At 37.2% G+C, this 12457-nt stretch overlaps 1 protein-coding gene across 3 annotated transcripts in view; it reads left to right on the top strand.

Moving 5' to 3' along the window:
- Nucleotides 1-12457, top strand: part of DLG2 (discs large MAGUK scaffold protein 2) — a 1019534-nt gene that overhangs the window by 742563 nt on the left and 264514 nt on the right. For 2 of the 3 annotated variants that reach the window (XM_021382609.1, XM_021382622.1), the window contains one exon: nucleotides 9449-9604. The exons of the other annotated variant lie outside the window; for it this stretch is intronic. In XM_021382609.1, the coding sequence (XP_021238284.1) occupies nucleotides 9449-9604 (156 nt within the window). The remainder of the gene's footprint in view (nucleotides 1-9448; nucleotides 9605-12457) is intronic. 3 annotated transcript variants of the gene reach the window in all.

Below are 12457 nucleotides of genomic sequence, written 5' to 3'. Positions count from 1 at the left end.
GAACAGAATAGAAGTTCATGTCTCCCAGATGAAAAAGAGCATTGACGTAGGTAGGCCTTTCAAACTGTGAATTTTACGCCATGTTTTTGACTAGATGTTATGAGTGATGAATAAAGGTTATGTATAAGTATACTGGTGCAGTTATATGAAAGTGACATTTATTACCAGCTCTGAACAATTGTATTACTGTGCCTAACCTAAACTCAGCTTGTCATCTGCCTTAAAGAGGATGAATTACATATAGTAACCTGGGGAGATTGATAATTTTATTTATTCTTTCTATTAAATCCCTTGTAACTTTGGTAGATTAGTTGTTCCAGCTAGTATTTTAATGTTTTTGATTTTTTTTTCCCAAGGCTGGATTTGTTTATCTAGGGGTAGCAAAGATGGCATATTTATTTTGTTTTAAAATCTTGTGTAAATTGCAGCTATTATTTTTAAATAAAATTTAATTGACCACTGCTGTTATCAAATTGAAATGCATATAGTTTCAACCATAATAGCTTAATTATTTAAGGACAGGGAGAAGAATTACACAGCTTAGTTCATGTTAAAAATCATGGTGACATGTTCTAAATACTGTTATAGTCCATATGTAGCATGAGGCTTTTGAAATCTGGGAGATGATGAAGTTCAATCCACGTAGTATTTTTACTGCGTTTGTGAAAATCTGTCTAAAGGCCAATAAATGTGAGTCTTTGGAAAAAAAAATGCAATTATATAGTAGAACTCTTTCAGGTTCTGTCCTCATACTGCAGCGTAGCAAACCTTCTCATAATGCTGGAGTTCTGACTAGATTGTTTAAAAAAGCCAGCATGACTGAGCACAACATTGTATGGCCAAAGTTTTCTCTCTACTTATTTCATCAAGCTTTTTTGACACATGCTTTGAATGCCCCGTCCTGTCAGATTTAAACACTGAAAAGACTGGAGGAATGCAAAGAGTGTTTTTGGCAAGGAATTACAGTGAGATTGGGTGTGAGAAGTTGTCCCTGTGTGAGAATGGAAACCACCAGCAGGGAGGACGTATTTGTTGAGCAACTAAATTTAGGACAAGGAAGGAAAACAGTGAGAAATGGAGGAAAAGACATGACAAAGCAGTAGAGAACAGTATCCTGAAGAAGAGCAGCAATGAATTTCAGTGCTGCTGAACCAGCAGCTCCCTCAGACACCGAGACCTGAGTTTTGGGATAATTGATCATTGTACAAGAAGAAAGAGATAAGGAGCAGAGGTACAGAGCATGTAGGAAAGGTTGCTAATAAGATGCTGCAGGGTCAAGTTAGGGCCATCTCTCCCTATAATAATGTACGGAAAATTGAAATTTCTGGGGTTGCATGACACATACATGATCCCTGAAGGCACTCTGTTATATGCTCACGATTTGCATTGCCTCTCCTGGAGGACGACAGCCTGCTGCTGCTTCTGGTTGCTCCGTCTCTCATGTGGTAGAGAACTTGTGCTCTCACTCTTCAATTTACAGTTCTGCAGATGATCATATAGATTTCAATATGGTGTTCCACAGTAGTATTTCTTTAGCATTTTATCAACCTTAGCAATTATAGAAAATAAAAATACTATTCAAATTATACATTAAATGTTCAGTTAGAAAAATAGTAAATTAAGATTAGCTGTATAACCTTAAATTGGGCCCTTGCTAAAACACAGTGCAACTGCACTTAACTATACAATCATCTAACAATGGCTACTTGTAGAACCCTACAACAGCTTTCTAGAAAAACAAGTTATCATTCTATTTTTTAGTCCTATATTGTATACACAGCAACTATTTTACATTTCCTGTATTCAGTAAACAAACTTTATCTTAAAATAATTGTTAAATTTTAGAAATAACAATTTTCTGCTTAAAATTTCATCTCACTACCCCAAATTTATTTTAAATAACTTCAACTTTTAGCTTTCGTAATAATTAATGTTAAAGTTTATTTATTGCCAAGTCAGAAGATAATCCTTTGTGTCCTGAGTAATCTGCACATATTCACTGGGCCTGTCACAGATTCCCAAGGATTTGACTGTTTCTAATAGTGTCAGTGAAAGCTACTTAATCCTCAACTCTTAAAAATAAATAAATAAATAAATAAATAAATAAATAAATAAATAAATAAATCAGAGCCTGAGTTATAGAATCATAGAATCACCAACGTTGGGAAAGACCTCTAAGATCATCCGGTTCAATCACCCACCTACCACCACCATTTCCCACTACACCGTGCTCCTTAGTACAACATCTAAACATATCTCAAACACCTCCAGGTACTCCAGATACAACTCCACTACCTCCCTGGGTAAGTTCCTGTGCCAGACCACTCTTTCAGAGAGGAAATTTTTTCCTACTGTCCAACCTGAACCTCCCCTGGTGCAACTTAAGGCCATTCCCTCTCGTCCTATTGGTAATTACGCAAGAGAAGAGGCCGACTCCCACCTCACCATAACCTCTTTTCAGGGAACTGTAGAGAGCTGTAAAGTTTCTCCTGAGCCTCCTCTTCTCCAGACTCAGCAATCCCAGTTCCCTCAGCTGCTCCCTATAAGACTTGTGCTGCAGACCCCTCACAGCTTCGTTGCCCTTCTCTGGACACACACCACGGCCTCAGTGTCTTTCTTGTAGTAAGGGGCCCAGAACTGAATACAGCACTTGATGTGCTGCCTCACCAGAGCAGAGTACAGAGGAATGATCACCTCCCTGCTCGTGCTGGCAGCAGAGTTTCTGATACAAACCAGGATGCCATTGGCCTTCTTGGCCACCTGGGCACACTGCTGGCTCATGTTTAGCCCTGTCAGCCAACACGCCCAGGTCCATTTCCTCTACACAGTCTTCCAGCCACTCTGCCCCAAGCCTGTAGCATCACCTGCTGTTGTTGTGGCCAAAGTGTAGGACCAAGCATTCAGTCTTGTTGAGCTTCATCCCACTGGCCTCAGCCCAGTGATCCAGTCTGTCCAGATGCTCATGGAAATTTTTGAAATAAATAGTAGTATTGGCAGTTATAATATCTACAGAAACTGTACATACTGTAGTGCACAAAAAAGTACACAGTACATGTATCCATGGACATAGACTCTTAAAGCAGCTCTTAGCACTTAAGAAAGACACCTAGGGATAAGTGTAATTAATTCTTTGGCAGTGTCATCTCAACACTCAAGAACTGTCAAAAGAAACAAAGATAGAATTTAAATAGGATCTGGTAGAGAATACTATATGGATGCAGCCCCAGAAGAAGGTGACAGAGAAATAAGCAATTCCAGTATAGGGGGAAAGATATCAGGGAGAACTAGGACAGAGATCTGCTGAAGTACTCATAACATAGAGAAGGTAGCAGACACTTTTTTCTAACTCAAAGGCAGGGAGTTTGCAACACATTGCCAAGTAAGCCTAAAATAGAGAAAAATAAATGTTTTTGAAATGTTCCTGTATGTTATCAGTGTGTAACAGACTTACGATACACAGAGGTAGAGATCTTTGGTAAGTCTTGCTTGATTTGCTGGACTCGTTGCCACATGGTGTTGCTATGCTTAGGAATCTAACTGTGTTTAAATATGAATAAGTGGACAAATTCACCATGGATAGGCCAACTAAATGCAGCTTGCTTGGCTTTTGTTTCTGGTCCCTAACTTGTTGATTTTCAGCAGCTGAGCAGGGAAGAGCTGTTCTTTACAGACCCTGTTTCCTAAATATCCCTGCAAAAGACTAGCTATTAGTGCAGATGGGCTGCAGTCTGGCATCTCACCATTCCTGTGTGAAGCATCCTTCTTTTCCATTACTGCAACAGAAAATCGTTACTGAGTTTTTATCAAATTAAGCAGTCATTTTGTTTCCTAAGTCCTAATGTGTAAGTCTAATGAGTGTAGAACTAGGAGCAGAGTATTAAAAGATCTAAATTATAGTGTTATACTTTCTTGTAGGCCATTCCTCTCAAAAACATGATTAAAATGTTTAAATTTCATTACAAAGAATACCGAGGCATCCTTACTTTTCATTGCAGTGTTAAAATATTGGTATGATATTAAGCACTTCTATTGCAATTGCAAAAAACTGCAAACTTTAAGGCTTATGAACATAGCAGTTATTTATGGAAAAGCTGAGAAATCATTGATTATGATCAATCAGAGGAGGTTCAGGTTCAAAATCAGGAAAAGGTTCTTCAAGAGGTTGGTTGAGTACTGAGAAAAGAGCTCAAGAAGCGTCTGGGCAATGCTCTCAGACATATGGTCTGATTTTGGAGTGGTCCTGTGTGGAGCCAGGAGTTGGCCTTGGTGATCCTTCTGGGTCCGTTCCAACTCAGGATATTCTATGATTCCATGATTCTATAATTTTCTAATTATAAAAGTCCTTCAGGTATTTTCTTCCAGCTCTTCACACATCTTGTCTGTCAGATGATATAAACATGCTGTGTAAGTATTTTGGTCTTATTCAAGTTGCTAGGGCATAATAGTGAAAAAATTTGACTTTTAGTTTTAAATAAACTGTTCTGAACAAGAAGGTGTGTGGTTCTCCAAGAAGGTCATTTGAATGAGAAACTCAGGAAGTCAAAAGACACATATATATGAGTCACTGCTCTGGAAGGCTTCATTTCTATTAAATTGCCATTGATTTTTTTTTTATTGGTGATGTACTTTTAAAGACATATCTTTTCACACTCTTAACAATGTGTTAGCATTAATAATTTATTAGTTGTTGTTACTGAACTTGAATACAATTAAGAACTGCTCCTGAGGAAAAAAATATATATATTATTATGGGAGAGGATTGTGAAATTTATTTTCTCTCACATTCAATTTAGCATTTCCTGGCTATAGCTCTGCAGACACAATATGCTATGAGAGCTTAGCTGGTTGCCTTCCATATCATAAAAGGTTTTAAAATCCCAAAAATGAAACTGTTCACATTTAATGTGGTATGTGTTGGCAACTGAATCCTACCAAACAGGATTCTGCAGTAAAGAAAAAAGTTAAAAATTGAATTGAGAACCATGGATGATGCCGAGAACAGTTTTAGTGTGGACATTTTCTTTTAGCTTCTGTTGTGCAGTAAAGCCAGCCTGAAATAATAACACCGTGATGTTATAAACAAGGAAAGACAAAGACTGCAAACAACTAGGAAGATTTTCTTTCCTTACACAATCTTTTATGAAATAAATAAATAAATCCTTCATCAGATCAATCTGCTACCTTTCTCTGTTGCTGTTCGCTGTTCTGCCAATTACTGAAACCTTTCATTAGAAATCTTGCCTCATTGTGGCTATGGTCTATACTGATTAACAGTCCCAGCTTTCAAACTTTTGGGAGTAGAAAAGTAATTTATCACTACCTACTGTTCGAACTACCATTTAAAACTTTACCGTGTGGCATGGAGTAGCTCGATTCTCCAGTCAGTGAATTATCTGCTGAGGCTCAAGAAAAGCTATGCTCCTGCTTATATTTTCTGACGCTTTTCCTCTGTTGCTGTACGCCTGATTCTCATACTAACTTAATTATTCCTGTCCATGTAGAGCCTGTAGTTGTTGCTCTCATTTATCGCAGAACTTATTTAGCTCACAGATAAAGACAGAGAACTCTAATATGTTTCTCCCTAAGAAAAAAAAGAAAAGAACCCACAGTTTAAGAGCAGAAAGGAGCAGACCTAAATAAGATGTTGCAGAAGCAGTTACTTTCAGAGTAGACCTGTATTTGAAAACAAAAAAATCCTATTAAATTTATCCAAAAAGTATACATTAATATCTACCCTACTTGATATTTTAAGGATATTATTTATAAATATTATGCAAAATTAAGATAATGGACAATATACATTCCATAACATAGTTCTTTGTCCTTATTCATGTTAAAAATAGCAAAACTTGCTTGGTATTCATTTTAAATAAAACTTCTGGAGCTGTACCTGCTGTTTCTAAAAGTGATGCAATTGCAAATAAACTGCAATGATTCAGTCCTTAAAGAATATGTATAACCGTCTTTTACATTTTTGTTACGGCATGGTAAATGACCTGCTGCATGTATTTAAAGTTCATTTGAAGAATTAATACATCATAAAATCAGACCTCAGTATTTATGTTCAGCTTGGCTTTTAATTACTCTGCAAGAAAAGTTGAGATGATCTTGCATTTTTTCAGAATGGGACATTAGAATCACTTTATAAATAGTAGTTATAGTATAAATAGTGTTCTCCTTATCCCATGCTCAGAGAGGACAATCTGTTTCTGTCATAGCACTGGAGAAGAAGAAATGTGAGACAGGATTTACCAGGTGGGCTGACCAATTCTATTGGTCAGAAGTTCTTTCTTCTCCTACCAGCAAGTAGAAATAGAAATGACATCAGAAAATGCTACATTAGAAGAATCATTTAATGAAGCTGAGTGGTCTTCTTAATTTTTGTTTTGGGGATGGGGATTGTTGTCTTCCAAAGTTGGCAGGCACTCTGGAAGGTAAGTACTAGTTTGCATAGAGAAGAAGGTGAGGTGTCAGGAGGAGATCTTAAGATAGTCTGTTGCAGCAAGTATCTTATTACTTTGAAGGATTAATGGCCTAATTAAAACACAGTTTGTATCACTAGGACAGTCATCTATTGTGTACATTTTAATCATTTTCCTCTTTTCTGCCATTTATCTCAACTTTGAGTTATTTTTACTCTGCTTAATTCATGTTTGCAAATCAAATTGAGAGATAAAGTTTATACTGATCTGACCTGGACCCTTGACACTGTGTGCTGCTTATTTTTCAAGTTCTTGCTTTTCCTTTTCCAATACAACGTTTAGCCAGGGTCTGCAATTGGCAGAATTAGCGTTCAGCAACCTGTCTGCCTGGATGAAGTTATCTAAGGAACATGTTCAGTCCATGCTCTTAACGACAAAGAATGACATCTGATGGCAAGTAGATGGTTATGACAATCTCTGTACAGTTACAGGCCTTTAAAATAAGGGCACTTCTATTTTAAATTAACTGATGCCTGGAATCCTGTTCCAAACAAAGGATCAAAAGGATAAGTTTGAATTCCTGTCCTTAACCATAAGAATTCTCTCTGGCTCAATTACAGATGATCTGTTGTTAGCTATGTCACAATGTCATTTGTATTACAGCAACAAGGACTAGCAATGTCAGCGCAGTCACTTTTGAAAGAATTGTTCAAATTTTTTGTTATCCTTCCATTCAGCAAAGTGTAAAATGCTAAACACTAAATGTTTTAAAATTCGCTGGGTTCCAAGATGATGTTTTGTTAGTGACGTGTGTTTATGTTTAAAGGAGGAATTTGATTTCAGTATCTAGAGTGATGCAGAATGTTTCTCTTCATTTTGCTTCTGGAAGCAATTTGTAACTGCTCATTAATGTAGCAATCTCTTATATCTGTACATCTCTATGGCATGATTTGCGTCTAAGCACAAACTTGGATGGTCACTCACTGCTGACTCAATGTAGTCTTAAGCATTCACAATATATTCAAAGGGTAGCAATGCTCTCATGTCATCTGCCACTCAAAGATGAGTAACTTGTCTTCAATAAGAAAGCAAGTTGATTGTAGACTGGTTAGTGTCTTAAGCCACAGAGAAATCTACAGTTTGTATTCATCTTCCTGCACTGGGCCAATATTTCTTCAGTTTTCACAGTAGGTATCATTTATAATTGATATTTGTATTTGTTCTTTAATACGCTGTCTAAAAACAAAAGTATTTTTTGAGGGCATAAGAGGAAGTAGTGGTCTAAAACAAATAATAGAAGTGTGATCTTTTTTCCTGTGGATTTTTGGTGTTGAAAACAGCAATTGATTTAGTAAATAAATGATTAAATTCACCCTTCTGTAGCAAGTGTAAAATATACTGAGAAAAATAATTGCTGCTGTAAGTATATTTTTAAAAGGATTGTACTATATGATTGACAGAATGCTTTATAAACAAATGAGTAGCAACTGTGCTATTTTGATAGTTGGTAACCTTGAATTGCCAATCTTTTAACTGTGAAGTTTTCCCTGGGAAAGTCAGGCACAGAGAATTCTCAAAACGTATGTCAGATTGTTATGAATAATGTTATTAGCATTAAGTGAGACCAGTTTTTCAGTAATTCAGCTACTCCTTTTCCCCCAAAGGATGAAACCAGAAACGAACAACAAAGGAAAAAGTCTTCTCTGTATCTGCCAGTGCATCCACAACCATAATAAATTCTGGTACCTGTGAAAGTCACAGCGAAACCACACCCATGTGAGGCACCGTAGAGCCAGAAGAACCAAAAGAGTTTCATTAACTGCTTGACCTCTATATATTTTCAGGCTTGCGATTTTCATCTGGCTGATGCTGTATTGCTGTGATCAGAGACAGTGCCATATGCTGGATCTTCTGGCAGAAGCTAGGATATGACAGCAATTACATCTTGGCACTGTTTAGAGCAGAAACTTAGGAAATTATGAGTCAAGTTTCACTCTGCCAGTAGGCCCAGAGGTATCTGCTAGGGCCCACACAATAGCTGGAGAAGTTGCATGACAGAAAATGTATTAGGTTGTGCATTTTTTCTGAAAACTGCTGATTGTCTCCTGTGGATCCCTGGCTGGTACTGCATTCACTCTTCCCCTTTCCCCAGGAAGCTCCCTGGGAAATTCATGGTAAGTATTGCCTCTGTCAAGCTGCTGGTCTCTAGGCAGCAGAAGAGAAACGCAAAGTGACCTCTCAGCATCAGTTTTAGGACATTTATTCTTGTATCTGACCTCACTGGCTGCTGTCTGTGGTTTGGAGCAGCAGTGTGAGATGGCTGTAGCCTTGTCAACGAGGTTACCTGTTTGAGATGTGGTGTGCATAATCAGATGCTGAAGGCTGAATCTGTAAAGAGAGCAATGAAACTTGCTTTAAATGAACTGACTGCCAGTGAGATGAATTGCTTACACACTTTGTTACCATCTTTACAGTGCTGTTCTAGGATATGGCTGACTTTGACCAATGCTCTGTTGGTAAAGCTTCAGGATACTGGAGCAGGAGAATGGTGTTTTAACAAGTAATACTTCATCTTAAATTATTGGTGAAAAATTCCCCTTTTCAGGAAATAAACATCATATTTTCTTCTAAGTGGTAACATAATTAATGCACAAAGTTAATAAGATCACAATAAGCTGTTAGATTAAAAGAGAAAAAAGAAAAAAAAAAAGGAAAGAAAGAAGGCAGAGCATTTGGGAAAATTTGTCACTGAACTTCAGAGATAAGGTATTCCCTTTCAGTACCACACTTCAATAAACCAGTTTTATGCCACACTTATGTTGGGTCTGTATACGCAATTGCTCATATGCTGTAATATTGTGTTTCAAATTCTAATGTTTCCTTTAACAGCACACTTTACTTGTCAGAAAAGCCCTACTGAAAGGATCTTGACAGATTTGCTGTGCATGCTTTTAAACTTATTGCTTTTTTTTCTTTATGTTCTCAGCCACTAATATGCACCTGATCTTTTGTCTCTGTATCACCAGGCCTCCTGAACCTGTTTACAGCACTGTGAACAAACTGTGTGATAAACCACCTTCTCCTAGGCACTATTCCCCTGTCGAGTGTGACAAAAACTTCCTTCTTACAGCTCCCTATCCCCACTACCACATAGGCCTGCTCCCTGACTCTGAGATCACCAGGTACTTGCATGCGCTTCTTCCTCACCTCCTTTGTTAGAGTGCATGAACATCGCTAGGTTTATCTCATAGTTTGCACCTTCACCATAGATCTTTTTCTACAGCTTGTGCTTATTTTTAACCATGCTTTCACATTTGCACCACTGGAAGATATATGCTACTTTGGTATATAATTTTGGTCATCCAAAATCCAGTGATGATTACCGGCAATGTTTTAATCCATTGGAATGGTGCTCTAAAATAGGCTATGTCATATATATCACATTTTACAACTTAATTCAGTATACATTTCTCTGTAATTATGTAAAATAACTAAGACTTCACTGAAAGCTGTAGTAATTTAGTTGGAATTCAGTCATTTTATTTCTGTGTTGTGCATAGTTTTTTCACTGACTGTCCTTGGGTTTACAGAATAGCTGCCTAAGCCATTGAAAGAAAATGAGCAAAAAAAAAAAAAAACGACCTCCCTCACCAAGTCATTGCTGAGAGTACATTTAAAATTTAGCAATCTCTAGGGTAGCTGTGCAACAAGACAGTTGGTAAAACCTACAATAATAAACATTTCCATAATTGAAAAGATGAAAGACATTGCTGTAAAATAGCCAGTGATTACCTCCAAGTACAAGGTTAAGAAACAAATCACACTGTTCAAAACTGTGTGCTAGTATAGCTTAGCCAGGTATTCTTCTGTAGTCTATTACTGTAGTAACAAACTAGTTACAAACAGGATCTGGGAGACGAGAGGTAGGCACAAGTTTTCAAGAAGGTATTGTGTGCTTCCTTTGTCAGGATAATAAATGGAAAAAACCTACCATCTTTTATATTCTACAGGAGAAGAAAAAATAATTGTATTTGAAACTTTGATCGTAGACATTTACCAGAAAAAAAATGCTTTTCAAAGAAAAGAGAACTGTGGGAAGAGGAGAGCAAAAGTTTCTAAGTGGAAAGTAAAATGATAAATTAATGTAAGATACAATAACAGGAAAGAAACCCTAGAGATTAGAAAAACATCTGTGAAAGGCATTGCGGTACTATAAAATAGAAAGATAAATAAAAGAAAAACAATAAGACATGCTAGTGAAGAATGCAACAGATGTGGTACGACTATACAGAAGCTGTTGGTTCATTATGATGACAACTGTGTAGCTTCTAGAATTTGTAACAAGATGCTTAATCACTGCACAAAGTGATTAGTCCAGCTGTTGAAACGAGTGCAAATATAGCTGAAAAAAGTTGATAAGGACAACTTTTTATAAAGGTGCTAGGCACTAATAGATCTGTCCACAATATCTGAATGTCTCTGCAGATAGTATCTTGAAGGAAGTAACTAGTCAAAAAGTAGTAATATGACTTCAGGTCTTTAGGTGCACAAGTAATTTGTCTGTAATACCATAATGTTTGTGTGTTTAGATACAGACAACAGAAGAGACCGTTATAAAAATATTCCTTAATCAACAGTGGTCATTTTGGAAAGAAAAAAAAAACAGCCTGAACTCAGAAGTTGAACTAGTGGCTTCTAGGGGAATTTTCTGCCATGTAAATGTACATTTGGTAGCACTGAGAATTAGAACTGTGTCTCGCTAACCATGGACAGGTGCAATCCATTGCTCAGTAACTCGTCTATCTCTGTAGTTAGAACTATGAGGTCTGTGGGGTTAGTGTGGGGAAAAAGGGTGAATTTGTTAAGGGTACCACCTGCCGACCAGATACTCAGATGCCAGTAATAAGTGGAGCCCTGGAGAGCTCACAGAACTGGGCCATTTGTGCTACCAGTAATTCGCTACATCCTTTTGTTTTACTGTGTGATTGAACACTCACTTGGTCATCAGATATTTGATGATGTGACTTCAGGACATAAAAAACAGGGGTTTGTTCAACTGTCAGCTAACAGTTCCCTTTAATAACAAGGTTTTATTTCTCATCGTTCCAGTTTAACATAAAATTAAGCCCTATTCCCTGTACATTTAACCAGTTTCAGTCTTCCAACAAAAACTGCAGAGAGATAAAAAGATGAGCAAAGACACAACTCATGGTTTAATGCTCTGCAATATGCTTTGCTACATGCTGTGACAGAGGCAACTGATTGCTATCATTTATTCTTCCTTCCCACTGTGCAATTACATTTAGTTGGAAAATATGACCATTTTTGATATTCACAAATGCTGTCTTTTTTTCCTCTGGACTCTTTGAATAATTGACCATGGAGGAAGCCATTTGAAATATTTTTCACCAAGATGCCTTTGGTGAAGAAAGAGACAGCATTATGATGTATACCATAATCCAGTCTCCAAAACAGACTCAGTATTTGTGTTTGGACAATATATAGTAGGGAAATATTGAGCTCTTTTTAAACCTTATAGAACTGGCTATTTTTTAGAAGTGTTCATTGTGCACAGCCCTAAATTTCAGAAAAGTAATGTTGTCTCAGGGATGTGCTGTGATGAATATTTGTAAGAACAAATCCATACAAAGACCTTCTTCTAAATCTGCAGCTATGCTACCACCATGTCTATGGAAAACTGCACTACAAAAAAAATCCTCCAAATATTGCCCAAGTATCTTGAAAGGTCTCCATTAATCTAGTTGAATTCCTCGAAGCCCTGTTGCTAGAGGTTATTTACTTCCTTGCTCTCCAGTCAAATATGAAGAGTTCTCTCTCTTCTTTCAGGCTTCCTTGAAATAGTTTTTCGTCAGAATTTGTCAGTCAGGAAGGTGCAGGGATTGTTTGCTTGTTTTGGTAACTGTAGTCATGGTTGTATTTCTGTGTTCCAATACTGAGAATCTGCTGGTGAACTTTAAATCATTTGGTTTGACAAATAGCTCTTCCAGAGGAAGAGGAACATGATGTCTTGTTCT

The sequence above is a fragment of the Numida meleagris genome, chromosome 1, assembly GCF_002078875.1.
Source record: "Numida meleagris isolate 19003 breed g44 Domestic line chromosome 1, NumMel1.0, whole genome shotgun sequence".
Lineage (NCBI taxonomy): Eukaryota > Metazoa > Chordata > Aves > Galliformes > Numididae > Numida > Numida meleagris.
Note: the sequence above shows the minus strand (reverse complement) of the source record. Positions and strands in the feature narration are given on the sequence as shown.